We start from the raw sequence: 27,310 nt of genomic DNA, 5'->3' as shown, positions 1-27,310 counted from the left end.
TTAATTTCACAGTCATAGGATTTTAAAAATTGTAAATTTCATGATTTCAGCTATTTAATCTGAAATTTCAGTGTTGTAATTATCATAGAATCATAGAATATCAGGGCTGGAAGGGACCTCAGGAGATCATCTAGTCCAACCCCCTGCTCAAAGCAGGACCCATCCCCAACTAAATCATCCCAGCCAGGGCTTTGTCAAGCCTGACCTTAAAAACCTCTAAGGAAGGAGATTCCACTACCTCCCTAGATAACCCATTCCAGTACTTCACCACCCTCCTAGTGAAAAAGTATTTCCTAATAATCCAACCTAAACTTTCCCCACTGCAACTTGAGACCATTACTCCTTGTTCTGTCATCTGCTACTACTGAGAACAGTCTAGATCCATCCTCTTTCAAACCCCCTTTCAGGTAGTTGAAAGCAGCTATCAAATCCCCCCTCATTCTTCTCTTCTGCAGACTAAACAATCCCAGTTCCCTCAGCTTCTCCCCATAAGTCATGTGCTCCAGCCCCCTAATTATTTTTGTTGCCATCCGCTGGACTCTTTCCAATTTTTCCACATCCTTCTTGTAGTGTGGGGCCCAAAACTGGACACAGTACTCCAGATGGGGGGTGGGGGAGGGAATGATCACGTCCCTCGATCTGCTGGCAATGCCCCTATACAGCCCCAAATGCCGTTAGCCTTCTTGGCAACAAGGGCACACTGTCGACTCATATCCAGCTTCTCGTCCCCTGTAATCCCTAGGTCCTTTTCTGCAGAACTGCTGCCTAGCCACTCGGTCCCTAGTCTGTAGCAGTGCATGGGATTCTTCCGTCCTAAGTGCAGGACTCTGCACTTGTCCTTGTTGAACCTCATCAGATTTCTTTTGGCCCAATCCTCCAATTTGTCTAGATCCCTCTGTATCATATCCCTACCCTCCAGCGTATCTACCACTCCTCCCAGTTTAGTGTCATCTGCAAACTTGCTGAGGGTGCAGTCCACGCCATCCTCCAGATCATTAATGAAGATATTGAACAAAAGTGGCCCCAGAACCGACCCTTGGGGCACTCCGCTTGATACCAGCTGCCAACTAGACATCAAGCCATTGATCACTACCCATTGAGCCCCACGATCTAGCCAGGTTTCTATCCATCTTATAGTCCATTCATCCAGCCCATACTTCTTTAGCTTGCTGGCAAGAATACTGTGGGAGACCATATCAAAAGCTTTGCTAAAGTTAAGGAATAACATGTCCGCTGCTTTCCCCTCATCCACAGAGCCAATTATCTTGTCATAGAAGGCAAATAAACTTGCCCTTGGTGAATCCATGCTGACTGTTCCTGTTCACTTTCCTCTCCTCTAAGTGCTTCAGAATTGATTCCTTGAGGACCAGCTCCATGATTTTTCCAGGGACTGAGGTGAGGCTGACTGACCTGTAGTTCCCTGGATCCTCCTCCTTCCCTTTTTAAAAGATGGGCACTAGATTAGCCTTTTTCCAGTCATCTGGGACCTCCCCCGATCACCATGAGTTTTCAAAGATAATGGCCAATGGCTCTGCAATCACATCCTCCAACTCCTTTAGCACCCTCGGATGCAGCGCATCCAGCCGCATGGACTTGTGCTCGTCCAGCTTTTCTAAATAGTCCCGAACCACTTCTTTCTCCATAGAGGGCTGGTCACCTCCTTTCCATGCTGTGCTGCCCAGTGCAGTAGTCTGGGAGCTGACCTTGTAGATGAAGACAGAGGCAAAAAAAGTATTGAGTACATTCGTTTTTTCCACATCCTCTGTCACTAGGTTGCCTCCCTCATTCAGTAAGGGGCCCACACTTTCCTTGACTTTCTTCTTGTTGCTAACATACCTGAAGAAACCCTTCTTGTTACTCTTAACATCTCTTGCTAACTGCAACTCCAAGTGTGATTTGGCCTTCCTGATTTCACTCCTGCATGACTGAGCAATATTTTTAGACTCCTCCCTGGTCATTTGTCCAATCTTCCACTTCTTGTAAGCTTCTTTTTTGTGTTTAAGATCAGCAAGGATCTCACTGTTAAGCCAAGCTGGTCGCCTGCCATACTTACTATTCTTTCTACACATCAGGATGGTTTGTTCCTGCAACCTCAATAAGGATTCTTTAAAATACAGCCTGCTCTCCTGGACTCCTTTCCCCCTCATGTTATTCTCCCAGGGGATCCTGCCCATCAGTTCCCTGAGGGAGTCAAAGTCTGCTTTTCTGAAGTCCAGGGTCCGTATTCTGCTGCTCTCCTTTCTTCCTTGTGTCAGGATCCTGAACTCTACCATCTCATGGTCATGGCCTCCCAGGTTCCCATTCACTTTTGCTTCCCCTACTAATTCTTCCCTGTTTGTGAGCAGCAGGTCAAGAAGAGCTCTGACCCTAGTCGGTTCCTCCGGCACTTGTACCAGGAAGTTGTCCCCCACACTTTCCAAAAACTTCCTGGATTGTCTGTGCACCACTGTATTGCTCTCCCAGCAGATATCAGGTTGAATGAAGTCTCCCATGAGAACCAGGGCCTGTGATCTAGTAACTTCTGTTAGTTGCCGGAAGCCTTGGGATCTTGACCCAAAAAGGAGTTGGGGGCGTGGGGTTGGCAGTACCACTACTCTTACTTCTGCACTGCTGCTGATGGTGGTGCTGCCTTCAGAGCTGGACAGCTGGAGACCAGCAGCATGGTATGATATTGCTAGCCTTACTTCTGCACTGCTGCCTGCAGAAATGGGCCCTCAGTCAGCAGCTGCCACGCTCTGGCCACCCAGCTCTGAAGGCAGCAACGCAGAAGTAAGAGTAGCATAGTATGGTCTTGCCACCCTTACTTCTGTGCTGGTGCTGGCAGGCTGCTGCCTTAAGAGCTGGGCACTTGGGGGGGGGGCTGCACACTCCGGCAGATCAAAGCAAGTTCGATATAAAGCAGTTTCACCTATAACGCATTAAGATTTTTTGGCTCCCAAGGACAGCATTCTATCGAGGTAGAGGTGTAATTGGGATGTAGTTCTCTAAAGTTCTATACTTTGATTTAAAATGTTGGTATTTCCTATGAAATTTTTAGAGTATTTCTATAGAAGCCTATTAAATTTTGATAACACTCTATTATTGTCTAAATATTATTGTAAGTCCTACACTTATATTAAGGTGGGATATATCTGTCTCTTTGGGGAATGATTAAGCATGTTATTCAACAATTAAAATTTAAAGAGAAAAGTTGTTACATTACATATTGAACTGGGGAGTGTGAGTTTGAGTAACATGCCTCTTCATGGTTATTTGGTTCAGACTGGTCAGTGTAAGGGTATGATAAGCCTCGGCAGGCAATCCAGGCCAGCGAGAGGTTGTGTCACCACTTGCTCTGAAACCCTAGATGCCTTACAGTGCTTTTCTGCTGTATCTTCTAGTGTGGGACATTCACAATGAGCCTATAAGCATGCAGGTTGCACTCTGAAATATCTGTGTGCTAGACAGCTATGGTTCAGAACCCCTGAACCCAGCAGCCTGTCTACAGCCCCACTCTGGCTTCCACCAGCCTTGGTTATTACTTGCAGTGCGACCCCAACACACACTAAGTCCCAGACTTTCCTAAAACTGTGTGTGCTGCAATGTCCAGCCCTCTCCTGGACAGTTCAGAGAAATAATAATGTCTGTTTGTTCCTTTAAAGAGACACAAGCACATCATAGCCTATTAACTTAACTGAGGTAAATACACACCCTTCCATTTAAACACAGCACTGAGTTGGTTTATAGTAAAAATAAAACAAATTTATTAACCATCGGGCATAGGTTATGTGATGCAAACTAACGGAATAATGTTAGAAAGGGTTACAAGCAAATAACACAGTAATATTGTATACTATCAGTTGATTCAATTGCTTATCACTTGAGGTTCAGACCTCCCTGCCTTGATAGACCAGTAAACCTTTGAAATGGATTCTTCTGAGGATTACCCCTCAAAGTAAAGTTTATTCAAGCTGTGAAGAAGATGACATGGAGTCTGGTGATGAAGGAAGCTCCATGCTCTTTCGTCCCCCTGCTGTCTCGATGGGCCTGTTTACTGCTTATCTGTAAATACGGACCTTCATTGTTTTTTCCTGAAGATTGGGCTGGTCAGACAATCAAATTTACATTTCTTTGTCTAAGGCAGACCTGTTCACCAACTCCCCTCTGACGTGCCTGGTTTAATCACACGTTAGTCATAATTCTAGCATGTACCTATAACTCTTAAAACCCACCATGTGCATACATCATTCAAGAACATTAATAATCAGTGAGTTATTAGCTTTCAAATGATACCTCGCAAGGCATGTTTTGTACAAAAATTATTACAGAATTGTGTGAGACGTGACTATGGGGTGCTTACGGTCATAAATAGGCATCTAGTAAAAGTGTGACTTATAAAATATAATTATCACTTGTTTTTATACTGACTCATCAGAATAATCATTCCTGTAACCATCATGGTTTTTTTCCACTGGAAAAAAAGCATTAATATTCTTAAATTATTTTTCCAACTTCAGATTTAAATAAAATACAGGAAATTTATTTGATCTGGAACATTTCTGTAAGTGCTCAATTGTCACTTGCTTTTTGGAAACCGAATACTACCCTCTGATCTAACTTCCCTGTTTAAATGTTTGTGCTTTCCCTTCTGAAGATTAGGCTTCTGTAACTGAAACTTTTATTACATCCAGTTCATGGATTCAGGACCCAGCCCAGTTCTGTATGCCTTTTAGTAGTGGATAGGAAGAGGTTTTCTTTCTATCCACACTAGTGAGGTTTTCAACAATTGAGAGTTGCTACCATTGTTAAATGAGAAATGACGACAATACCCACCTACTTCTGATCATCCACCCTTGGTTTTCTTCTACAGATTTATTGGTTCAAAGATGGGAAGCAAATCTCTAAAAGGAGTGATCACTACAAAATTCAAAGAGAACCGGATGGGACCTGCTCTCTCCACACTACAGCCTCCACCCTGGATGATGATGGGAATTACACTATCATGGCTGCCAACCCCCAGGTAAATGGAAGTTTGGCTGCAGAATAAGCATGCTCCTGTAAACTCTCTCCTCTAACAGTTGTGCAATTTAATTAGACATGAAGTCATCTTAAAGTATGTAATACTTAGACTTCATCAGCAGGGTGGGACCACTGTGCCTCTATGCTTAGGGGGAAATGCTATGGAATGGTTATTTTGTTTGTTTTTCATTGTCATTTCTTTGCCTTCAGCTGACACTGTCTAAATGTCTTGACAGAGCATGCCTTAAGTAAATATTATGCAAGCTAAAATAGGCAAGGTTCCCAGCTAACACAGCTAAGCTGTTGGTTACACTTCCGCTTATAGCACTTATTAACACAATTAGTCCCACTGAAACCAATGGGACTATGTGGATCAGCTGTGCTTCTCACTATGAGTAAGGCTTTTAGATTCAGGACCTAAAACTACATGAAAATAATAAGGCTGAAATGCAATCTAATAAAAGCCAAGGATTATAGCATGTAGTATGTGTAATATGGCAGCCTGATGTGTAGGTCCCATGGTCTTCACTGTATGTTCTTCTGAAAGTCACATGATATTGCTTTGTAATCTAAGTGATTCTTTACATATGCAGTAGCTAATAAACTAAAGCTGTGGTGCATAACAGAAACCTATTATCACACACATTGAAAAAGTAACACGGTGGACATAATGCCTGAAGTCACAGGCTAAGAACACTGGAAGTCATTTTTTCAACCCACTTTTTCCTAGTTTAGCAAGCTGAAGGCAACACTGCTTGAATTCAAGCCATGAGAGACCAAAGCATTGCCATAACTTAGAGAAATAATGAATAATTGCATTCTGCAGCACCGAGGACCTTGCCAAGATCAAACTCTCAAACAGTTACATTGTAAAATAACAAACTCTATCATTAAGACACAACTTAATCTAAACAGGAGTGTTGTGCTCTGTTATGCACGTTGCTAGGCTACTTAGCATGACACTTCCATTTTTGCATAGCTTTTTAGCTGTCAATACCTCCTCAAGTTGCAACATATATACAAATGGTAGCTTTAAGCTAGACCTTGATACTACAAACTGTATTGGATAAAACTCTCAAATGTAAATGTTATTTCCACATTATATAAATAGTTTCACAAGTCCCTGGATAATCTTTACAAGCTGGAAACATCCTTCATACAGAAAGCACTGTACAATAACTAAGTAATATACCTACCCATTTGTGTGATAAATAATGCAAACGGATAGCAGATTTGTTTGGAATAAAAAAAAATAACACACTCCTCTGCACCAAGGTAGAAACATCATCTTGAGAACTCCTGGGTTCAGCATTTGAGGCCTCATCCAAAACCCAAGCAAGTCAATTGAAACACTCCCATTAACTTAGGGGGGTTTTGGATCAGTCACTAGATGAGATTTACAAGTTCATTTAGTACCTACTTTTGTTTATTTCTCTGAATATCACCAAGAGGCTACTGACCAATTTGATGACAGAGATGTGACCCAGACAATCATCATTGGCAACTGATGGCATTTAATAATGCTACTTTTTAATACAGTAAAAAGTTCTGCTTTATTCCCTGTTTTGGAGTCTGAGAAAACAGCTATGTGAACTAAGGAGAAAATCTTGTGCTCATGTTTGCTTGACTTTAGACAAGAACCAGAAGCATCCTCCTCTGGATCCCCTGGATGAAAACTTGGAAGTTTGTTATTACGCAATATAGAAAAACATCTGAATGGTTCACCCAGCCCTTTATGTTCTTTCTTCACATCATTCCCAAGTAAATATAATAGTCTCCCAGCATTAGTTTATTTCTACTATGCATTTAGCAGTTCAGTAGAGGCAAAGAGCAGCAGTGGATTAATGCACTAGCCTTTCACACCAAAAGACTTGGATTCCAAGCTGGTTAAGTCATCATACATGAAAATAAGTTTGGCTTGTCCTCCTAATGCTAATGGAAATTTGTCCACATCTCAAAGCTACCGCAAACATAGGCAAAATTAGCAGCTTCTTTCCAGGAAAAGCATAGTACATGAATATGTATTAAAGCACTGTACAGAGGGTGGGTCTCAAAACAGGATTCTAGTGGATTGGCAGAATTGTGTCAGTACAGGTTACACAGTGCTGCTGCACTTTGCTGGACTCCGGCCAGTGCTATTCGCCCCTCATTTTATGAGTGCCAAACAAATCTAAATATAAAAGGCAATGAAGCTAATCCTCAGATGATGTTGATATAGTTAGTTGATATAAAGGAGCTATGCCAGCTGAGGATTTGGACTGATATTGTGAAATTTACACATGTAGGATTTACCAGCTTATCTTGGAAGAAGAAAAAGGAAATATACAATTCTTGCGCATATATATATATATATATATATACTGTAGTTAATATTGTGTAAGCATTTACACTATAGGAATCTGAAATTTGGGATTTATAATCTGGCAGCAAACTGGGTTCACTGTAAAGCCTGGCATAGAACATCTTAACTGAGGAGCAAATTTTGTTTTGCAAATTCTCCAGTAACTCAGCTTTGTGTGTTTTATCCCATTCAACATTGCTTTACACATATTGGTAACCTCTCAACGGCTAGCCTCCTACCAATGCCAGTAAATGTGAGTGTGGGTCCTTACCTTCTCACTCCTTCCTGTTTTTCTTCCTCCTTTTACTGCGTCTCTCTCCTTCACTCTTTTGTAATGTGGAGTAGCAATCAGGTGCCCCCTCACTATCTGACTGGCTATCCCTCTGGCCTTCCTCTGCTGCTACCACCTTCCCTCCACTTTCCAGGCCATCTTGTCCTAGATCATGCCTCACCGATGGTTTCTTCACTTCCCAATTCCATAAGCTGTCAAGTTCCCTAACCCTCCTGTTAGGCTACGTCCTCACTACGGGGGGCGGGGAGGGGGGTGTCGATTTAAGATACGCAAATTCAGCTATGCAAACAGCATAGCTGAATTCGACATATCAGAGCCAACTTACCCCGCTGTGAGGACGGCGGCAAATTGACCTCTGCAGCTCCCCCGTCGACGGCGCTTACTCCTACCTCCACTGGTGGAGTACAAGCGTTAATTCGGGGATCGATTGTCGCATCCCAACGAGATGCGATAATTCGATCCCCGAGAGATCGATTTCTACCCGCTGATTCAGGCAGGTAGTGTAGACCGTGTTTTCCATTCTAGATTCTTTCCAGTACTTTACATTTCCCTTTCTGGATGCCCTCTTGCATCTACATCCCAGTAAATTTAGCTAGAAATGAGTTAATTCACTACCCACAAGCAACAAGTTAATGTATAATAATGCCTAAAATAGAGGCTTACTGGTTCCAGATGTTTTTTATAGTCTTATAACTCAACATTTTCACAGGCCATGTGCAGTAACTTATTGTAACACAGGTATTTGTCTGGTGGACTAAATAGGGCAGAGGATTGGGGATACAGAGACTTTCACCTCTAGCTCTCCAATTCTAATCTCTGCAGTAATTAAAAGTTCATTACCCTTTTGAGAGCTATTTAGTGACCGATGTGAAATTTTATTAGGGGAGTCCATCCAGTTCCCAGTGAGTGGCTGCCCACATTGTGGTTGGCACTTTTTATTACCCATGTTACTAGACACATGAGTGTGGAGCCCAAAGTTCAGGTACATCTGCAAACTGATGCAGGGATGTTTGGCACTATTGCTGCCCATGTGGTAGTTATTCAATAGATAAAGGTAACTTCACTCTTTAGGGCACCTGATCCAGGATTTTTCAGGAGCATTAAAGTTGCCCTAATATATTTTTTAAAATAATGCATTTTTCTGCCATAAATATTTGTTTTATGAAGTTAATAACATATTTCAAAAGCATTTACGTAACACACTTTTTAAAAAACTGCCTCAAATAGAAGTTACCCTCTACAAATACTCTGTTCTCATTTCTTGAGCAAATACAACCTATGAAAGTGAAAATAACTACAAAACAGTTTTGTTGTTATCATTACACCACAAAGCACTCAGAGCTGATAACTACAGTTAAAATAAATTCTCTGTCCTTACCATCTTCTGTGGTGTCTTCCTCTCAAAACAATATGCACAAAGGATGTAGTGTGAGTCTGAACTATCACTTGATTGTCCTTGTTAGCTGCTCGGTATATTATGTATTGTATATGCTCCAGTTAACTAAGAGCAGGTAGAAAATGGTCAACAAAATTTTTCTTTAACAAAAATATGACTTTTAAAAAGAAATTATTCCCGTTCCAAAAAATAGTTTCTTTCAGAATATTTTGATTTTTCAACAAATCAGGTCTAAATGAACATTTTCATTTAGTTTTGATTAGAATCTACTTTTGTTTGTTATTTGTTTTCCCCCTTTTTCCTATTTTCCACTGAAAAATAGGGAAGAGAAAGAGGAGGGGAGAAACTGAACGAATTAAAAATTCTCATTTGAGTTATTTTGTTGAAAATTTCCATGGAAAAATTTTGAATGAAACAATTTTTTCTGTTTAAAATATTTCATGGAAAATATTTAGTGTTTTTCAAGGAGCGCTAATTTAGAATACAGCCAAAAAGTACAAATGCTGCAATATTAGAACAACAGAAATTACTTTTAAAATACAGATTCATCTTGTGCAATAAAACTGAGAGGGATTTGATACAACTCAACCACTCTACCACATATGTAGCTCATACCTGAACCATGGGATGAACCAAAATCCCATATCTAAACATGGCCAAGTTTTCATGGATTCAAAGGCCAGAAGGAACTATTATAATCTGGTCTGACCTGCATAATTTTGATTTGGTGTGGTTGGGTTTGAGATCTACACTCTGTAGCTCAGTCCCATACGATAATGAAAGCCATACATTTAAAATTAATACACAATACAAAATACAAAATTGTTGTTTTGCAAATTTGCTTCTAAAAACAACACTGTACATGCTGACTTCATTGTGGCCTTTGTAATGGAGCCTTCTGAACATAGGAATTCACTGCTTGTTTAGATTAAAGTAAATGTTCTAATAAAATGTAAGCTTTTTGCCAGGTATTTCAGGCACTCAAGAAGACAGAACAAGTTCTACAGTTATTACATAGCCAACTGTTTACCAACAGGTCAAAACAAGAAAAATTAGCAGTGAGCTTGCTGTGTATATAACACAAATGAAATTAAAATCACAAGAATGAAGCTGGTTTGCATTAGCAACATTACACTTTGTGTTTTATTACTGTGCATAGTGTAAGGCACAATCTTTTATCTGTGGTTATGACAGGAAAAATACATGCTTATATCATAAGAACGGCCATACTGGGTCAGACCAAAGGTCCATCTAGCCCAATATCCTGACTCCCGACAGTGACCAATGCCACATGCCCCAGAGGGAATGAACAGAACAGGTAATCATCAAGTGTTCCATTCCCGGTCACCCATTCCCAGGTTCTGGCAAACAGAGGCTAGGGACATCATCCCAGCCCTTCCTGGCTAATAGCCATTAATGGACCTATCCTCCATGAACTTCTCTAGTTCTTTTTTGAACCCTGTTGCAGTCTTGGCCTTCACATCCTCTGGCAAAGAGTTCCACAGGTTGACTGTGCGTTGTGTGAAGAAATACTTCCTTTTGTTTTAAACTTCCTGCCTATTAATTTTATTTGGTGACCCCTAGTTCTTGTGTTATGAGGAGTATATAACACTTCCTTATTTACTTTCTCCACACCAGTCATGATTTTATAGACCTCTATCATATCTCCCCTTAGTTGTCTATTTTCCAAGCTGAAAAGTCCCACTCTTATTAATCTCTCCTCATAAGGCAGCCGTTCCATACCCCTAATAACTTTTGTTGCCCTTTTCTGAACCTTTTCCAATTCCAATATATCTTTTTTGAGATGGGGTGACCACATCTGCACGCAATATTCAAGATGTGGACATACAATGGATTTATATAGAGGCAATATGATATTTTCTGTCTTATCATCTATCCCTTTCTTAATGATTCCCAACATTCTGTTCTCTTTTTTGACTGCTGCTGCATATTGAGTGGATGTTTTCAGAGAACTATCCACAATGACTCCAAGATCTTTCTTCAGTGGTAACAGCTAATTTAGACCCCATCATTTTATATGTATAGTTCGGATTACGTTTTCCAGCATGCATTACTTTGCATTTATCAACATTGAATTTCATCTGCCATCTTGTTGCCCGGTCACCCAGTTTTGTGAGATCCTTTTGTAGTTCTTTTCAGTCTGCTTGGGACTTAACTATCTTGAGTAGTTTTATATCATCTGCAAATTTTGCCACCTCACACTGTTAACCCCTTTTTCCAGATCATTTATGAATATGTTGAATAGGATTAGTCCCAGTACAGACCCTCTCTCCTTTATGAAAACTGACCATTTATTCCTAGCCATTAAGTCCTATCTTTTAACCAGTTACTGATCCATGAGAGGACCTTCTCTCATATTCCATGACAGCTTACTTTGCTGAAGAGCCTTTGGTGAGCGACCTTGTTAAAGGCTTTCTGAAAATCATCTAAGTACACTATATTCACTGGATCCCCCTTGTCCACATGCTAGTTGATCCACTCAAAGAATTCTAGTAGCTTGGTGAGGCATGATTTCCCTTTACAAAAACCATGTTGACTCTTCCACTACAAATTATGTTCATCTACGTGTCTGACAATTTTGTTCTTTACTATAGTTTCACCCAGTTTTCCCAGTACTGAAGTCAGGCTTCCTGGCCTGAAACTGCCGGGATCACCTTCGGAGCCCTTTTTAAAAATTGGCATCACATTAGCTATCCTCCAATCATTTGGTACAGAAACTGATTTAAATGATAGGTTACAGACTATCGCTAGTAGTTCTGCAATTTCACATTTGAGTTCCATCAGTACTCTTGGGTGAATATCATCTGCTCCTGATGACTTCTTATCATGGTTGCAGGGCTAGTCGCACCTCTGTCCCCTTTCTGGTCTCTGAGGGGACCCCCTCAGGTGTCAGGCCTTGTGCTTTTGCCTTTTCTTGACTGAATTCTGCAATTCTCCCACACTTATATTGGCTCCTGGTCTACAGTGCCGAATGTATCCACCATTCTTATCCAGCAGGCCCAACAGGGCTCATGTGCCTGCAGTTTTTCCCTTTGGGAATCTGTGACCAGTGGTTTTCATAGATTCTAGGACTGGAAGAAGGGACCTGGAGAGGTCATCAAGTCCAGTCCCCTGCCCTCACGGCAGGACCAAATACTGTCTAGACCATCCCTGACAGACATTTATCTAACCTACTCTTAAATATCCCCTCAGTCTTGATTCCCATGGGACCTTACCTATCAGCTCTCTGAGCTTACCACAATCCGCCTTCCTGAAGTCCATTCTCTATTTTGCTGTACTCCCTTCTACCCTTCCTTAGAATTGTGAACTCTATGATTTCATGATCACTTTCACCCAAGCTGCCTTCCACTTTCAAATTCTCAATGACTTCCTCCCTATTTGTTAAAATCAAATCTAGAACAGCTTCCCCCCAGTAGCTTTTTCAACCTTCTGAAATAAAAAGTTGTCCACAATGCAGTCCAAGAACTTATTGGATAGTCTGTGCCCTGCTGTGTTATTTTCCCAACATATATCTGGATAGTTGAAGTTCCCCATCACCACCAAATCTTGGGCTTTGGATGATTTTGTTAGTTGTTTAAAAAAAGCCTCATCCACTTCTTCCACCTGGTTAGGTGGCCTGTAGTAGACTCCTAGCATGACATCACCCTTGTTTTTTAACCTAACCCAGAGAGACTCAACACTTCCATCGCCTATGTCCATCTCCACCTCAGTCCAAGTGTGTACATTTTTAATATATAAGGCAACACTTCCTCCCTTTTTCCCGTCTATCCTTCCTGAGCAAGCTGTACCCATCCATACCAACATTCCAATCATGTGTATTATCCCACCAAGTTTCGGTGATGCCAACAATGTCATAGTTGTATTTATTTATTAGCACTTTCAGTTCTTCCTGCTTATTACCCATACTTCTCGCATGTGTATACAGGCATCTAAGATACTGATTTGATCTTGCCTCCCAGTTTTCCTCTGACCCTCCTGGTGTATATAGTGATCAGACAGCTTTCTTAAAACAAAGGCATTGTTTATTTTGGTAGTAGGAATAAAGCGTAAGGGGGAAAGGATTTTTTAAAATTGTCTACACATATGTCTGTGACCTAAACATTTACCATTACCTGATGGTAATGAAGACAGGTCTAACTTGTTCAAACAGCCCCAATAGGGTCCTGTATCTCAGTCTGCTTCTCCCAAACAACTACAGCCCCTCTCTGGAGAGGAGGTTCTTTTTAAACCATGCTGTAGTTCTTTTGTTCTTCTGTGTCCCCAAGCTTTGACCCATCTTGTCAAAACAAGTCCTGTAGGCTCAGCAGCAGACCAAATGAGTACTCAGAGCCAGTGATTCTGGTATTGTCCTTTAACAACTCTCAAGTGTTTGCTGAAAGGGTGGCTGTGACAGAGTGCTAGGTATGAAGTCAGCACTCTGGAGCTGATGAGGCAGACCTGTGCCTAATTTGTGGGTGGGGCAGTGCAGTAAGACTAATTAAGCCATAGGCCAGATAGGCACAGGAAGGAAGTGAAAAGGGAAAAAACAGGCAGTGAGAGAGAGATTGCTCTCCCTCTGCTTGTAGAGGCGCTAGGTACGCTGTGAAGATAGTGGGACTCAATTATAAATAAACTGCACAGAGTGTTGGACCAGCACCAGGGTCTCTGCGTGGTTTGTACACAGGATCAAGGAGGCCCTGCTACAGTGGCTTATCTTGAAGTGGTGGTCTCTTTCCTGCCATTTTTCCAGATAGACTCCTGTTGAGTTAAACCAAAGTCCTAAAAAAACACCCCAATACCCAGACCAACATACTGTATTCATTAATTATCACAGGGCACCTCCAAATCTGTCACAGCTCATACAACTATTAGAAATGTAAAAGGAATATCACACACTTTTCACATCATAATGGAAGCATGTACCATGTTTACTGCACTGGAAAGATGTTGGAATAGCACAGAAATTCCCAATGATATGATTTCTAGCACTCCATGTGGGTGTCCACAACAGCAGTGTCCTGAGAAAAAGTCCAGGAAGGAGGAGGTCTAGACCTTAGAAGCCCCACAGCAGGAACTATTCCTCCTAAGATATATTAAATCCTGCCCTTCTGTCTGGAAGAACTTGAGGTTTCTCCCCTTGCCACTACTCCTTTGTAACAAGCAATTCTATAGATATTTCAGAGGGAAAGGAGTAAGTTATGTCTTACCGTTATCACCTAATTTACTGCCTCAGTGATAGTCCGATCCTTATCCTGGCTGGATGCTGGTATCTGCTGGAACATCAGCAGTCTCTTGTTTGGTAGTTGGGAACATTAATGTTTACCCACTGGACCAAACCAATATATTTATGCGAGGTCTATGAGAAATTTCAGCAATTTCCGTTAACCTGGATAAGCAGATACTTAGTGCTTAGGGGTCTTGTTGAAGATGGTAGACACTGGTGGAGAATCAGCTTTTAATACAATCAACAAAATAGCACTTGAAATGCACAAATATGTATTCCATTTTTTTAGTGAACTAAAATCTTTCAAGAACTTAGAAGCTTTTTGGTTACTTTGAAATCCTGTTTTCATCCCATCTATGGTTGAGAGCCCAAACAGCTACTTACCTCTGTTTAGCGAAGTTGAATGGACACTCCAACACCTAGATTTCCCACTGTGCTGTGAAATGTGCAGACAGCTGTCCAGAAATCCATATTTTTTACTGGTAACAACCTTTCTCACAGAGATACTGCTTCATGAGTACAGGAAATAAAATTCCTTTTGTGGTACATTTTGTAAAGCAGCACGTATACATGTTATCTATCAATAATAATTGTATTTCAAGGTGACTGCTTTTTTTTCCCTTCCTGCTTTCTGATTTTATGCAATACAACTTCTTTTCTGTATGTGAAGACATCAGTGTTGCAAACAAAACAATGACTGAGCTGCCACAAGCGCTTAGCTCTGTGTATAAAGTTTGTTAGGTATATTTTGGGTGTGACTTATAGCCGGTGGAGCAGATGGATAATTTTACTACTAGATAACTAAGAATCAATGTGAATGTTATGCTGATGGTAAGAACAGTCAGCAGCATTACTAAATGGTCCATCAGCGAGAGCAGAGTCAGCAGCTGGACCATTTAGCAGCATAAAGGAACATGGCAATATGTCTAAATACTTTGTTCTACAGGCAATAGGTACCTCACTGCTATCTGTACCAGCTGTGTTCCAGAGAGTGCAGAAATTTCCCCCTCTTGAAAGGGTTACCTTGTAGGATACAATAAAGTAGACCTCATAACTTTTTATTGATCATTTTTTGTAACCACAGAATTGCTTCAGTGTGTTCAGAGTTGGACTGCTAGCTGTAAAAACAGGGAAAGTATTGTTGGCAGTTGATATGTTAACTAATTCTGATGGGAACTGCCTTTTTATGGAAGAAAAGATTTTGAAAGCAAGGCATCTGTAAAAGTTGGCACCAACAAGTGAACTTCAGGCTCTGGGTATTTATTAATATGTTTGTTTAGTGTTTTGGGGGAAATCTATTCTGTTAAAATTGTTTATTTTTAATAAAAAAAAAATTGTTTTTTTCCCCACCTCAATGTTTGTAACAGGGCAGAATAAGCTGTACTGGAAGGTTGATGGTTCAGGCTGTCAATCAGAGAGGACGGAGTCCTCGAACACCCCCCAGCCAGCCTCATATCAGAAGGTACCATAGATGTTTTCTTTACACATTCATCACTGCAGCTGCTAAACATATTTTGCACAAAGGTGCTGGCAAGATTAGAGAGTTGGGAAGAAAGTATATGTGCAATATGGCACCCAGGAAGAAACCTAATCTTCTCTTGTATCCAAAAATCCCTATAGCTTTTGGTGCCATCAGATGTACAACAGGCAACTTATACAATCGTGTGATCTTAGTTTTTTAATCCTTGTCCTCCCTCCCTTCCTTGTTTGCCATGTTCACTTGCTGCATCTTGTCCCAGTCTTGGTCTACACCTAAAACTTAGGTCAACCTAGCTACATCATTCGGGGCTATGAAAAATGTCATGCCTGCGCGATGTAGCTAGGTCACCCTAACCGTCACAGTATATGCAGCTAGGTCGATGAAAAAATTCTTCCATTTTGGTTAACCAAGTAGAGGGTCCCAGTTCAAGTGTCTGCTGTGGTGGCATATATTTGTTCTGTTCATTGGTTATGCCCACTGCAGTATCTTGCCATCAGCTGCCAATTACAACACAGAGTATAGATATGACAGCACTACTTACTACATTCAGGATGAAATTAATGGATTTTGTTACTCACATGAACAGTTAGCAACTGAGGAAGTATATATGGTACAAATACTGCATCGAAAACAGAGCCCTGGTAAATATTAAATTAGATACTAGAAAGTCCTGATAAACCCCTGGTCAATTGTTTATGAGGAGGATTCTCAGATCCTCCACCCTATTTCTCCACTTTATTTCCTCCTTTCTCAGAATTCTTCATGTTACCTAATCCTTATTTCTGGACAAGGAGGCCTGTGATGCATTTTTCTCTCATAAGCCTCACTCCTGAGTTGGCCAAAAGGCGGTCACTCAAGTGTTGAAAAGCACATCTTACCCACCCTCACCTAGTGCTATGCAAACTGCATCCAATAAAGTTCCAGGCCCAGGAATAACAAGGAGCTAATATCAAGGCCTGAATCCAAACCCTTTCCACAGCAGTGTGTTGCACACTGTCATTAGGCCACTAAGCCCACAAAAGCTAGTTTTATGTTCATTTTGCATAGTAAATGCAGTGGAGAAGCTATTTCAGGACTGCACAGCCACTGATTCATCAATAGGTTGATATTCAATATCCCCATTGCACTGGATCAGCACCTTTGCAATTAAAAGCCTCTTATTCATCTGTGAGGAAGAGCTGCCACTAGGAATTGTGGGTCAGAGCTGCAAGGAGCCTGCAGGTCACTAGCTTCTAGAGAAGACAGTGTAAATGCCTTTTGGGGCTGGGGGGCACTTAAAATTTAGGGAGAAGGGAACATGCAGATGCATGAGAGGGAAAGAAAAGAGGAAACAAAGAAACAGAGAACACTAAGAGATCAGTCTGGCTATGTTCTTTAAAAGAGCTCTCTTTTTGGTTTTTGAGCCCGTCCAAAAATATCTGTATTTCTCCAAGACAAAAAGAAATGGAGTCAGATATGAAGATTGATATGCAAAATAAACTTCTAGTACATGCTAACTGAAGGCAGAATTTCACTTTCAGAGCCATGCAAATATTATTGGCCAAATGAATTCCATTACAGTTTGTTGTAGTAGGGTGTCACTGTGGGCAGAGTTTGGCCATAGAAGCAATGAATTCATTGGAGCTGCATGACTGTAGCAGAGGACAGAAACTGGCCACAAATCTCATTTTTAACTACATATTTTTAAATTTAGTAAGTAAAATAGGACTTTACAGAGATTGCAAAAAGAACTTTTTGCTAAATAAGTTACTTATATAATGGAAATATTGTTACTTTCAATTGAAAATGAACTGGTTAGCCACAGGCAAGGGTACAATAAATTAATGGGCAAGAACTGCTGATCACAGAAATTACAGAAAACTGTATTTTGGGTGGAGGAAATCTGCTGATTGGTCATATTTTCTGCATTTTTCTTCCCATGTTCTTTTATTTTTACTAAGAACAGTTTAATGTCACAAGATCTTTTGTTCTTTAGTTTGTGTTGCTTATGAGCTACATTCTCGTTCTTCTTACAGCAGAATGAGTTGCTTTGGAAATGATTATAAATATCACAAACAGATAACTGTTTAGTGAAGAATAATCCTCCAGAGCAGATGAATAAAATTTAATTCACATTAATGTAAATGTAAAATAAATGTCTTTAACTAGTAACAAATAAGAGAAGATAATAATAGAAAATCTAATGTGGAACCGAATATATTTGTGAATTGTGATAGTCTTTAGCTTCTACTATTTTCTTAAAGGTAAATGTAATTATTGACAATACAGATTTTCTGGCTTAATCAGTAATAGAGAGGGTTTCAGATGTATGAAAGACTAAAGCAGAGTTGTGGCTGTAAATATAAAGTATTACCAAAATTCTTGTACATTTTCTTTCACTGATTTAAACTACAGAATAAATGAAATCTAAAACATATTACTATGTATATAAACAAACTGACTTACCTAACATGGTATTCATTGTGAATGAGATAATTTTCTACTTCATATCTTTGCTACAAAATGTAGACTGAATCAAATAAATATAGAGAGAATCATATTTAGTTGATTTTTGAGCCAAATTCTGCTCTGTTATGCTGGTGTAAATATGGAATTATTACAATGGGATCCAATGGAGTTAAGCTACATTTATACCAGTCTGACATCTGAATTTGGTTCTTCAGTTTCATCAGAAAACATGGGGACATGCCTAATAAACAAATGTATTTCATATATTATTTTAAGACCTCGATCTCGATCAAGGGACAGTGGTGATGAAAATGAACCAATTCAGGAACGATTCTTCCGACCTCATTTCCTGCAGGCTCCTGGAGACCTGATTGTTCAAGAAGGAAAACTCTGCAGAATGGACTGCAAGGCAAGTATTAAGTTTGTTTTAATTAGTGTTTCTGTTGAACCAGAGAGGGAACTCTGTTCAAATTCAGCTGTATCCTGTAATGCTCATGCACTTCAGATTTCAGTGGGGATTCTAGGTACACAAAGGAGGCAGAATTAAACACAGGATTCAGACTTGGCCTTTGGCAAAGCCTCCAATTGGGGCCCACCCTTGTGGAGGGGGGAGGAGGGGACTAAGATGTAAAGAAGAATCTCAGTATTTCTTCTTAGAATAAAGCCAGCTTGAAAGTCAAGTGATACTTTGACAAAATTTCAAACATGTGAGTTTGTATTATTGATTTATCCAAAAGGTGAAGGTGAGTCACAGCATCTCCTACAGCCCACAGCTGGCCTTTGAGGTCCATGAAAACCATGACTAAACGTACTTCAGTTTATTAGAAGGAATGCAAGTCAGTTAGTGACTAGGGTAATGCCACCTTGCTGTACTCATGGCACGAGTTCCTTCCTGGCTAACAGACTGCAACAGAATCAACTCCTATGATGAGCAGCCATTGAGCCCTGTGCTGACAGGGAGGGGCAGCTCACTAATAGGAATAATCTTCTCCCCCCCCCTTAGTTTTACACAAGAAGTCAGTAAGCACAGCTCTGAGAATAATATTTGTCTGTGTGTGTGCTCCCCTCTGCAATAACTAAGACTCACAAATTGTAGATCCTACATAAGCAATGACTGTGACTTTGAATGCTCCAAGGGACATTCTTCACCACATAGTACATATTATATATAAAATATTATATAACTAACTAACTAACTTCAGTGGCCCTTTTTAACTGAGAGTGAGACAGCAGGTTTCAGTGATATCATCTGCTCTAAGTACACACAGTAATTTGAATTTTTTTGCTCTTTTTTCAAGCAAACATTAAAGCATTCAACATCTTCCCTTTATAAACTTATTTTCAACCTACTACTCTGTATGTATATGTGCCTATGTATATAGAAAAAGAGAGACATTTCCTACACATGTCACCTGCCCTGTTAAGAAAAATAAACATGAATGAACAGAATGGCTAGTGGAGAGAACTGCTGCTAGATAGTATCTAGCCTGATTCATCCCTTCTGTAGTGGCTTTCATCCTGAAGGTCCCAGAGAGTTAAAAACTTATATAAATTAGTGTCATTGTAAAGTATTCCTTTGTAAATTACAGATTGTTTCAATCACTTCTTCCTTTTTAAGAAAGTTTCTTGTCCAGCTGCACCCATTTCAGTGAACCAGTTCACCTTGATTTGGTTCTAAGCATGAAAGGAAATAACCTTTTCCCTCAAATAACAGCAGTACCATAGTGTTATTCTCCTAACCCCTTTTCATGTGTTAGTTGAGAATATTACCTCCATACTGTTATGATAAAAACAAAGGCCAAATGATCTTTCCAGTGTACAGTTTAAGGGTCAGTTCTCTGTTGTACTCATGTGAAGTGACTCTGCTAGTAAAAGGAAAATGGACTCTCTCGAAGAGACTGAATGAGGGCCTAAACATTGAGTCAAAAGAGGCACTTTGAGCCACTCTCTTAGCTCAGAGAGAATGACTTCTACAACTCAGTTGTGTAAACTAGACATGCACGTCCATGTGAACAGAGATGTGAATCTAACAAACATACAATGTCTGTTGGCCACCAATCCTTTTAGCCCATTTTGGTCTGTTTGAAATCTTACAAAGGTAGGACCGAAACTTAGCTTGGTAGAGAGACTTGTAACTTTGTATAAGATAATTAATTAAAATTCAGACTTCAGCTGTTTACTTTTAAACATAATTAGTTTCTCATAATACAATATCTTACTCTTATTTTCCTAAGTAGTACGTATTGCTGATGAAACATCTTTCAACAGTTTGTCGATGGTTCAAACCATCTGAATACAAAGTTCTGTAGATGGCATTGTCTATAATAAGCAATACATAACTGGAATTGAATTTGGAGTTCAACAACAGATTACCAATGGGTTGGTTTTTTGAAGGAAAAATTGCTTCACAAACCAGTTGTCGTCCTTTGTAAATTTCCCACAAGAAAAGAATTCTGAAAGTTTCTTTTCTCATTCAGAATCAAGGGCAACATTCAAAAAGATGACAGGTGATATCCAACCTTTTGTTCTGTAATCTATTACTTTGTTACTTAGATTCAAGATATATTTTAATGCTTATATCTAGTCAGTCATACCTGGGATCCCTATGGCATTGTACAAGGTGTAATTTGACCCAGTTGCGCTCCTGTGTGTAACTGAGGGCAACATTTGGTCCATTGTATTTTGTCAGACACACAAATTTTCTTGCAAAAACATTCCTCCTTTTTCTCTGCAGTATGAAATAAGGAGTTCCCTACTGTTCTGTACTGCTAAGACTCTGTTCCATTCTGTTTATATTTAAGGTCAGTGGATTACCAACTCCAGATCTAAGCTGGCAACTCAGTGGAAGACCAATTCGTCCTGACAGTTCTCACAAAATGTTGGTGCGTGAGAACGGTGTACACTCTCTGATCATAGAGCCAGTCACGGCTAGGGATTCTGGAATCTATACGTGCATTGCCACCAATCGAGCTGGTCAAAACACATTCAGCCTGGAGCTCATTGTTGCAGGTAATCTCTTCATGCTAAGACTACATGTTGAAAATTGTTTGAGGCATACATGAAATATTGAAAATGCAAGTTGAAGTTCTCTAGGAAAGACTATGGAATTATTACCCACTAAAATAAGTATCTCATTAATTCCAGGAGGTGAGTGTTTGAACTATCATATGTTCAAATAAATGCATATAGAGCATGGTTACAAATGTGAAAAGAGATGTGTAACTGCATTTGTTACTTTGAACCAGATCCTTGTCAATGCTCTGACCCCTTTGTGCCTCTCCAGAAACACAGAGGGGCTATAAAACTGCCATTAAACTGACAGATGATGATACTCCGGCTCTGTTCCACTTGCCACTCAAGAATAGGGGGCATGCTTTGAAGAGAGAGAGGGCAGAAGGCACTGCAGCCAGCAGAATAGTCATTACCAGTTGATACTGGGAAAGTAATGGAGCCCAAACATTTAGCTAAGTTTGCCCCCGTCTCTTGAGTTCTGTGCTAAACACAACTCAGCCAGCTCCAGTGCAATATTAACACTGTATTTTGCAGGGATACAGCAAGTGCTTGGGGATCGGATAGGTATGTAGCAGCCTATTAGGCTGATTGAGAGAAGGAGAGCTTGAAACTCAATAGGACAGCAAGGAAACTAAAAGGTAACATTTAAAAAGGATAAAATGAAGTCCTTCCTCCTCCAGAGAGGGTATGAGAAAACAAATCATGTGACAGATGTTAATCATATCCCTTAATGTACTAATGGAAGGCATTCAGATACTATGGTGAGGAGCACAGCCTAAGCATCTATACAAAATAGGATGGGGGGGGTAGTGGACTGTCTTGTTTTAGTGGGGTGTTTTTGTTTTGCATATTGGAGGGGTGTTGGGCATATCAGCTCCTGGGGCCCATGGTCACAGGACATTCAAAAGACTATATGGAAGAGGAATAAGTTGAAATGACACTATTTATGTTAAAATATTTTATTGGTGAACAATTAGCCAGGGTGCAGAGCATATGCTGATGGTCAGCTGGGCAAAGAAGAAATTTTATCCCAAATTCCTTTTGTGTATGTGCACAATCAGCCAAAAGATATGCTACTACATTTGTCTGAAGTACACTTGAGGCAATAATAGAGACCACAAACCAGACTAGATTGCCAAACTAAGAGAGAGCTCAAATAATATCTGTATGAGATCAGTTTTGCCAGCTAACGGGCACACCTCATAGGATCCCAAAAATGAAGCTCCCTTCATTTGACAATATTGAGTGTGCCTTGTTCAGCTGAACTGAGAATTTAAGCATTTCACCCTGCTCTATTAGAACCCATCTTTCTCCTATTAAAGTCATAGACAGGACAAGTTTTACTTCCCTGAAGCAGGTGCGGGTCTAATGCAATTATTTTTAAAAGTTTACTGCCACTAAGTAGTGGTTTAAAATCTTCTACCATTTAACTGAATAAATGCAATGGAGGCTGAATGGTAATAGAATGTTGTCACTGTAAATATTGTTGCCATTTCTATGGTGTTTTCACAGCTAAGGAAGAACACAAGGCACCTGTGTTTCTAGAGAAGCTACAGAACACAGGAGTGGCTGATGGCTATCCCGTGCGACTGGAGTGCCGAGTCTCTGGGGTGCCATATCCTCAGATATTTTGGAAGAAAGAGAATGAGTCACTTACTTACAACACTGAAAGAGTGAGGTTAGAGCAGTTTAATATTATATAATTAATCTCACTGACAAAGATCAAAGTAAATCATGACTGAAATAACCTTCAGGGGCTATGAGGTTGTAAGAATCCTTAGTGCAAGGTTCACAAAGGGACTAAAGGTGTCTAACTGCCACTTTAGCTTCCTAAATCCCAGAATCAGACCCTCCTGGGATTCACAAAATCCCCACTCAGCTACCCCCAAACCCTGTAGGCACCTAAACTCATTCTATGCTTAAATTTTTGCAGTGAAAGTTCCCTATGTTTCTGCCTCTGAACATGAGCACTGCTGCCCCATGGCAGACATACAAACACTTAAGTCCCAGTGGTTCGCCCATGAGGGGAAGATTCACAAGCCTGTAGGTAAACTCTGAGCCCACTTAGCAAATGAGCTATTTGTGGGGGGACTTACTCAAAATGAGTGGGGGGTAGGAGGAGGATGACCTCTTTTGTAACTTAGGGGTGAGGGTTCTCAACTGGGATGTGGGAGAGCCAATATCCAGTGTGCCTACTCCAATGAATTTAATTATTTATTCACAGTGGGAAGGATTCAACAGCAGAGGCTGAAGAAGCCCCATGTCAGAATAGCCCAATGGTTAGAGCACTCTCCTAGGAGGCAGCAGATCCCAGTTCAAATCCCTTCTCCCCTTCAAGTAGAGGGGGGCCTTGAACCAGATGTTTCCTTCAGGCAAATGCCCTAACCACTGGACTAGAGAGTATGAGGTTGCTCCCCGCCACCCCAACCCAGCATGGGTGCCTAATGCTAAGAGAGGGTTTGCAGTTGAGGATTCAAGCAGCAGGAGGTGCCTATGTCAGTGGCTTTTGTGAATCCCATTCCAAGGTGACTGTTTCCCACATTCATTGTGTAAATGTAAACATATACATCTGGAAACAAAGAATATAGGACAGAGTCCGCCATTCTGTAAGTATCTTAGGAAGCAGTGCCTGAAAAAGATTACTGTTGTGGATAATCAGCTGAACATGAGCTCCCCCTGTGATGCTATGGCCAACAGAACTAAAGACGATCCTAGGATGCATAAATGGGAATCTCGCATAGGAGTAGAGATGTTATTTACCTCTGTACTTCACACTGGTGTGACCGCTGCTGGATTATCCAGTTTTGCTGTCCACAAAGGCTACTGATAAATTGGAGAGGGTTTTGGAGACAAGCTACAAGGATTAAAAAACATGCCTTATAGTGACATACTCAATGAGCTCAAGCTATTTAGCTTAATAAGGGGAAAGCTAAGGGATGACTTGTGTACAGTCTGTAAGTACTATTGTGGAACAAATATTTAACAATGGCTCATCTATCTAAACAGAAAGGAAATGTTCAATCCAATGGCTGGAAGTTGAAGCTAGACAAATCCTGACGGGAAATACGATGTACATTTTGTCATTAGAACAGTTTACCAAGGGCTGTGGTAAATTCTCCATCCCTGACAATTTTTAAAGCAAGACAGATCTTCCCCAAATAACCCTTAGTCTGTCCTCCTGTATAGCACATAGGCTCTAAGTGAGCACACTGGTCCCTTCTGACCTTGGATTCTACAAGGATGTGAATAGGAAACCTAGACACTGAACTCAGGCTTTGTGAACCCCAGTGACCTTTTAGGGGCTGCTTTGTGAATCTAGCCCTGAGTGTTTATTATGTACTCTTAACATGAAGTAATCCTCACAGCAGGCCTGTTAATGGCTTCATCTACAAAAGGGGACTATGAGGCACATGACTTTCTCAAAACTATGAATATCTCTCTCTCATTCCTTAAAGGTCAAATTTGTTAGATTCTTCCCCAAAGTTTCTTTTTTGAAGTTTTGACTTGGAAATGCACTTGAAACTTGAGCTCTAAAGTAGTGTCTTGAATTGTGGACAAGAAAAAGACTGGTTACTGAGATATTAGCCAGATGTTAATTGTGCATCTTGACTTGTTTTAAAAATTAGCAAAAAAACCAAATTAAAAAAAAAAAACGACAGACTTAAAAATTAAGCTCAGATTCATTTTCCACTTACTGTGCACATCTCTCTCATTCCTTTAGTGGGAGCTGTATGTTCATTAAGAGGAAATATAACCTACTAGCTGTAAATGTGCTGCTTTAAATTTGGGCTTGTAATGATATGTTTAAACACAATAAACCATGTCCATACTGGCTGTTATGTAATTTAAGTTTTAATAACCTTTTCTTCTCCCCCATTTAGTATGCACCAGGATAACCATGGCTACATTTGCCTGCTTATTCAGGGAGCTACAAAAGAAGATGCTGGTTGGTATACTGTGTCAGCTAAGAATGAGGCTGGGATTGTGTCCTGCACTGCCAGGCTTGATGTTTACAGTAAGTGCCTTCTATTCTGAGATATGCAGTTAAATTAAACCAATCTTCCCAAAAACCAGCAGTTCTAAAAACTTTAGTTTATACCACAAAGGTTTACACTGATCTCTTTCTCTTTTGTTTATAGTTTCTTCACAATAATAATGATCCTCATCAAGACAGCAAATACTCTGTCAAAGTATACTTCACCACCTTTCAAATACTTACACAAACCAAGCATGCTGGTTTCTTTACTTGCTTAGAATACTACATCTAGCTTATTTACACATGCATCCTTATCAGTAACTCTAGAAAGCAGCATGACATTTTCTTTTGGTCCTTCTTACAATGCTCTGCTAGCATCAGCTTTTAACCTTTATTAGTATTACCTAAACACACTTGAGATGGGTGCCAATGGCAGATCCTGTTGTAGTTTACTACTTAGACCAGTACAGTTTCCCTATTGTGAACGGATCTTAAACCAAAATTAGATAATGTTGGACAGCAATCTGACTTGTTCATTGTTTTGAGCAAAATGTTTATTCTTGTTAAGGTCACACAATAATGGGGTGGTGATGGTGTAACTTGTTACAAAGCAGCAGCTCTGAACAGGACTCTGCTTAGCTTTGTCACACCACATCGCAGAGGGGGACAAGGATAATCTGATTTGTTCCATAGGGCACCCACTAGCAATTCCATTGAAGATCAATTACATTAGTGGGAGATTAGAATCTGGCCTGGTATTTTCACCCCAGTGGGGAGGACTGTCTTGCAGTGTTCTGCAGTAACTTTTCTGGACTTCTTGGGAGCAGCAATGGCAAATTTTGTACTTGGCCAGGGCGAATGGAGTCACAATGCACATCTTTCAGAAGTAAGGGTGGGAGGTGGTTGAGAAGGCTTAGCTGGTGGGTTACACAGCAAAATAGTGGAGGCAAACAATTTATAGTCTTTTCTTGTGCAGTAAGGACATGACAAAGTGAGAGCAGTGGAGAGAACAGGGTTGGCTGTTATGTAAATCAGTACATAAAGTAAAAAATCTAGAGTTGCTAATTCCCTGCCATTCAAGTGAAAAAATGTATCGGGAGTTTATAAAGAACTGAACAGTACAGGAGTGTGCCTATAGTACTTCTGTTATCTGAGTTAAGAAGGGTGAACCTAATTTGTTTTTTTTTCAAATCTGTAGCTCAGTGGCAACAACAACCTCAAACCACCAAGCCAAAGAAGGTGCGTCCCTCAGCCAGTCGATATGCAGCACTTTCTGACCAAGGACTAGACATCAAGGCAGCATTCCAGCCTGAAGCAAACCCAGTTCATCTGACATTGCAGTCTGGCTTGGTAGAGAGCGATGACCTGTAGACCTGAGCTGCCAGATCCATCATTTTCTTTCAAAGCAGAAACACTGAAAGCCATTGCCTTGACCAATGATTCTTCTATGTCACTTTATGTAAAGCCAGACACCTTCAAGTACAAAAATCCCCACCTTAACCATATATTTCTTATTCCTACCAAATTAGGATAGATAGCTGATTAATAGAAATATTCACATTGCACAGAAAACCACATTCACTGTTCAGTTCCTTATGCCTATATTGCTAGAATTCTTATGAATAACCTTTTTCATAAAGGCCAAAATACTGAACTGAACCAGATTTTTCAGAAGTAAACAGTACAGTATTTATCACTGAGTTCCTTCCTAAGCAAGATGTAGATGCTACATGGTATTAATGGTGAGAGAAGTTTCATTTAGGCTATTAGACCATAAAGGAAATTAACATGTATGGTTATCTTTTTACAATTCAAAATGGCAATGCAGCGTGATAGCTACAGAGAACAAGTGCAATATTGTAAGAATAAAACAGGAAGCGAGAAGGAAAAACAAACGAATACCTTGTCTCTACAATGAGAAAGGAAATACATGCCTTAAAATGTTAGAACTGCCAATACTATATAGCAAGGCTGACACCTTTGATCTTAAAAAAATTCTTATTTTTTTTCTTTTTTTGGTCAGCGAGAATGTTTATTTACAACCATACTACAAGGCTAATTTAAGCAAAAATAATTGAACCTAGTCAAAATAATGAGAGCTGAGGCATAATACACTACTACAGACTATAAATCCTAGCACCCA

The 27,310-nt window shown here is 40.2% G+C and overlaps 1 protein-coding gene across 3 annotated transcripts in view; it reads left to right on the top strand.

Annotated features, from left to right (window-relative positions):
• PALLD (palladin, cytoskeletal associated protein) overlaps positions 1–26,950 on the top strand; it is a 319,604-nt gene extending 292,654 nt beyond the window's left edge. For 2 of the 3 annotated variants that reach the window (XM_054030227.1, XM_054030226.1), the window contains 7 exons: positions 4,850–4,999; positions 15,619–15,713; positions 18,456–18,588; positions 20,981–21,188; positions 22,704–22,869; positions 25,073–25,206; positions 26,366–26,950. In XM_054030227.1, the coding sequence (XP_053886202.1) occupies positions 4,850–4,999; positions 15,619–15,713; positions 18,456–18,588; positions 20,981–21,188; positions 22,704–22,869; positions 25,073–25,206; positions 26,366–26,538 (1,059 nt within the window). In that variant the 3' untranslated portion in view covers positions 26,539–26,950. Of the gene's footprint in view, positions 1–4,849; positions 5,000–15,618; positions 15,714–18,455; positions 18,589–20,980; positions 21,189–22,703; positions 22,870–25,072; positions 25,207–25,330; positions 25,382–26,365 lie in introns of all 3 variants that reach the window. The other variant, XM_054030228.1, reaches the window with a different exon arrangement.
• Positions 26,951–27,310: the final 360 nt, after the last annotated feature.

This window comes from Malaclemys terrapin, chromosome 5 (genome assembly GCF_027887155.1).
Source record: "Malaclemys terrapin pileata isolate rMalTer1 chromosome 5, rMalTer1.hap1, whole genome shotgun sequence".
In the NCBI taxonomy this organism is placed as follows: Eukaryota; Metazoa; Chordata; order Testudines; family Emydidae; genus Malaclemys; species Malaclemys terrapin.
The sequence above is the reverse complement of the archived record's forward strand: the minus strand, read 5'-3'. Positions and strand labels throughout refer to the sequence as shown.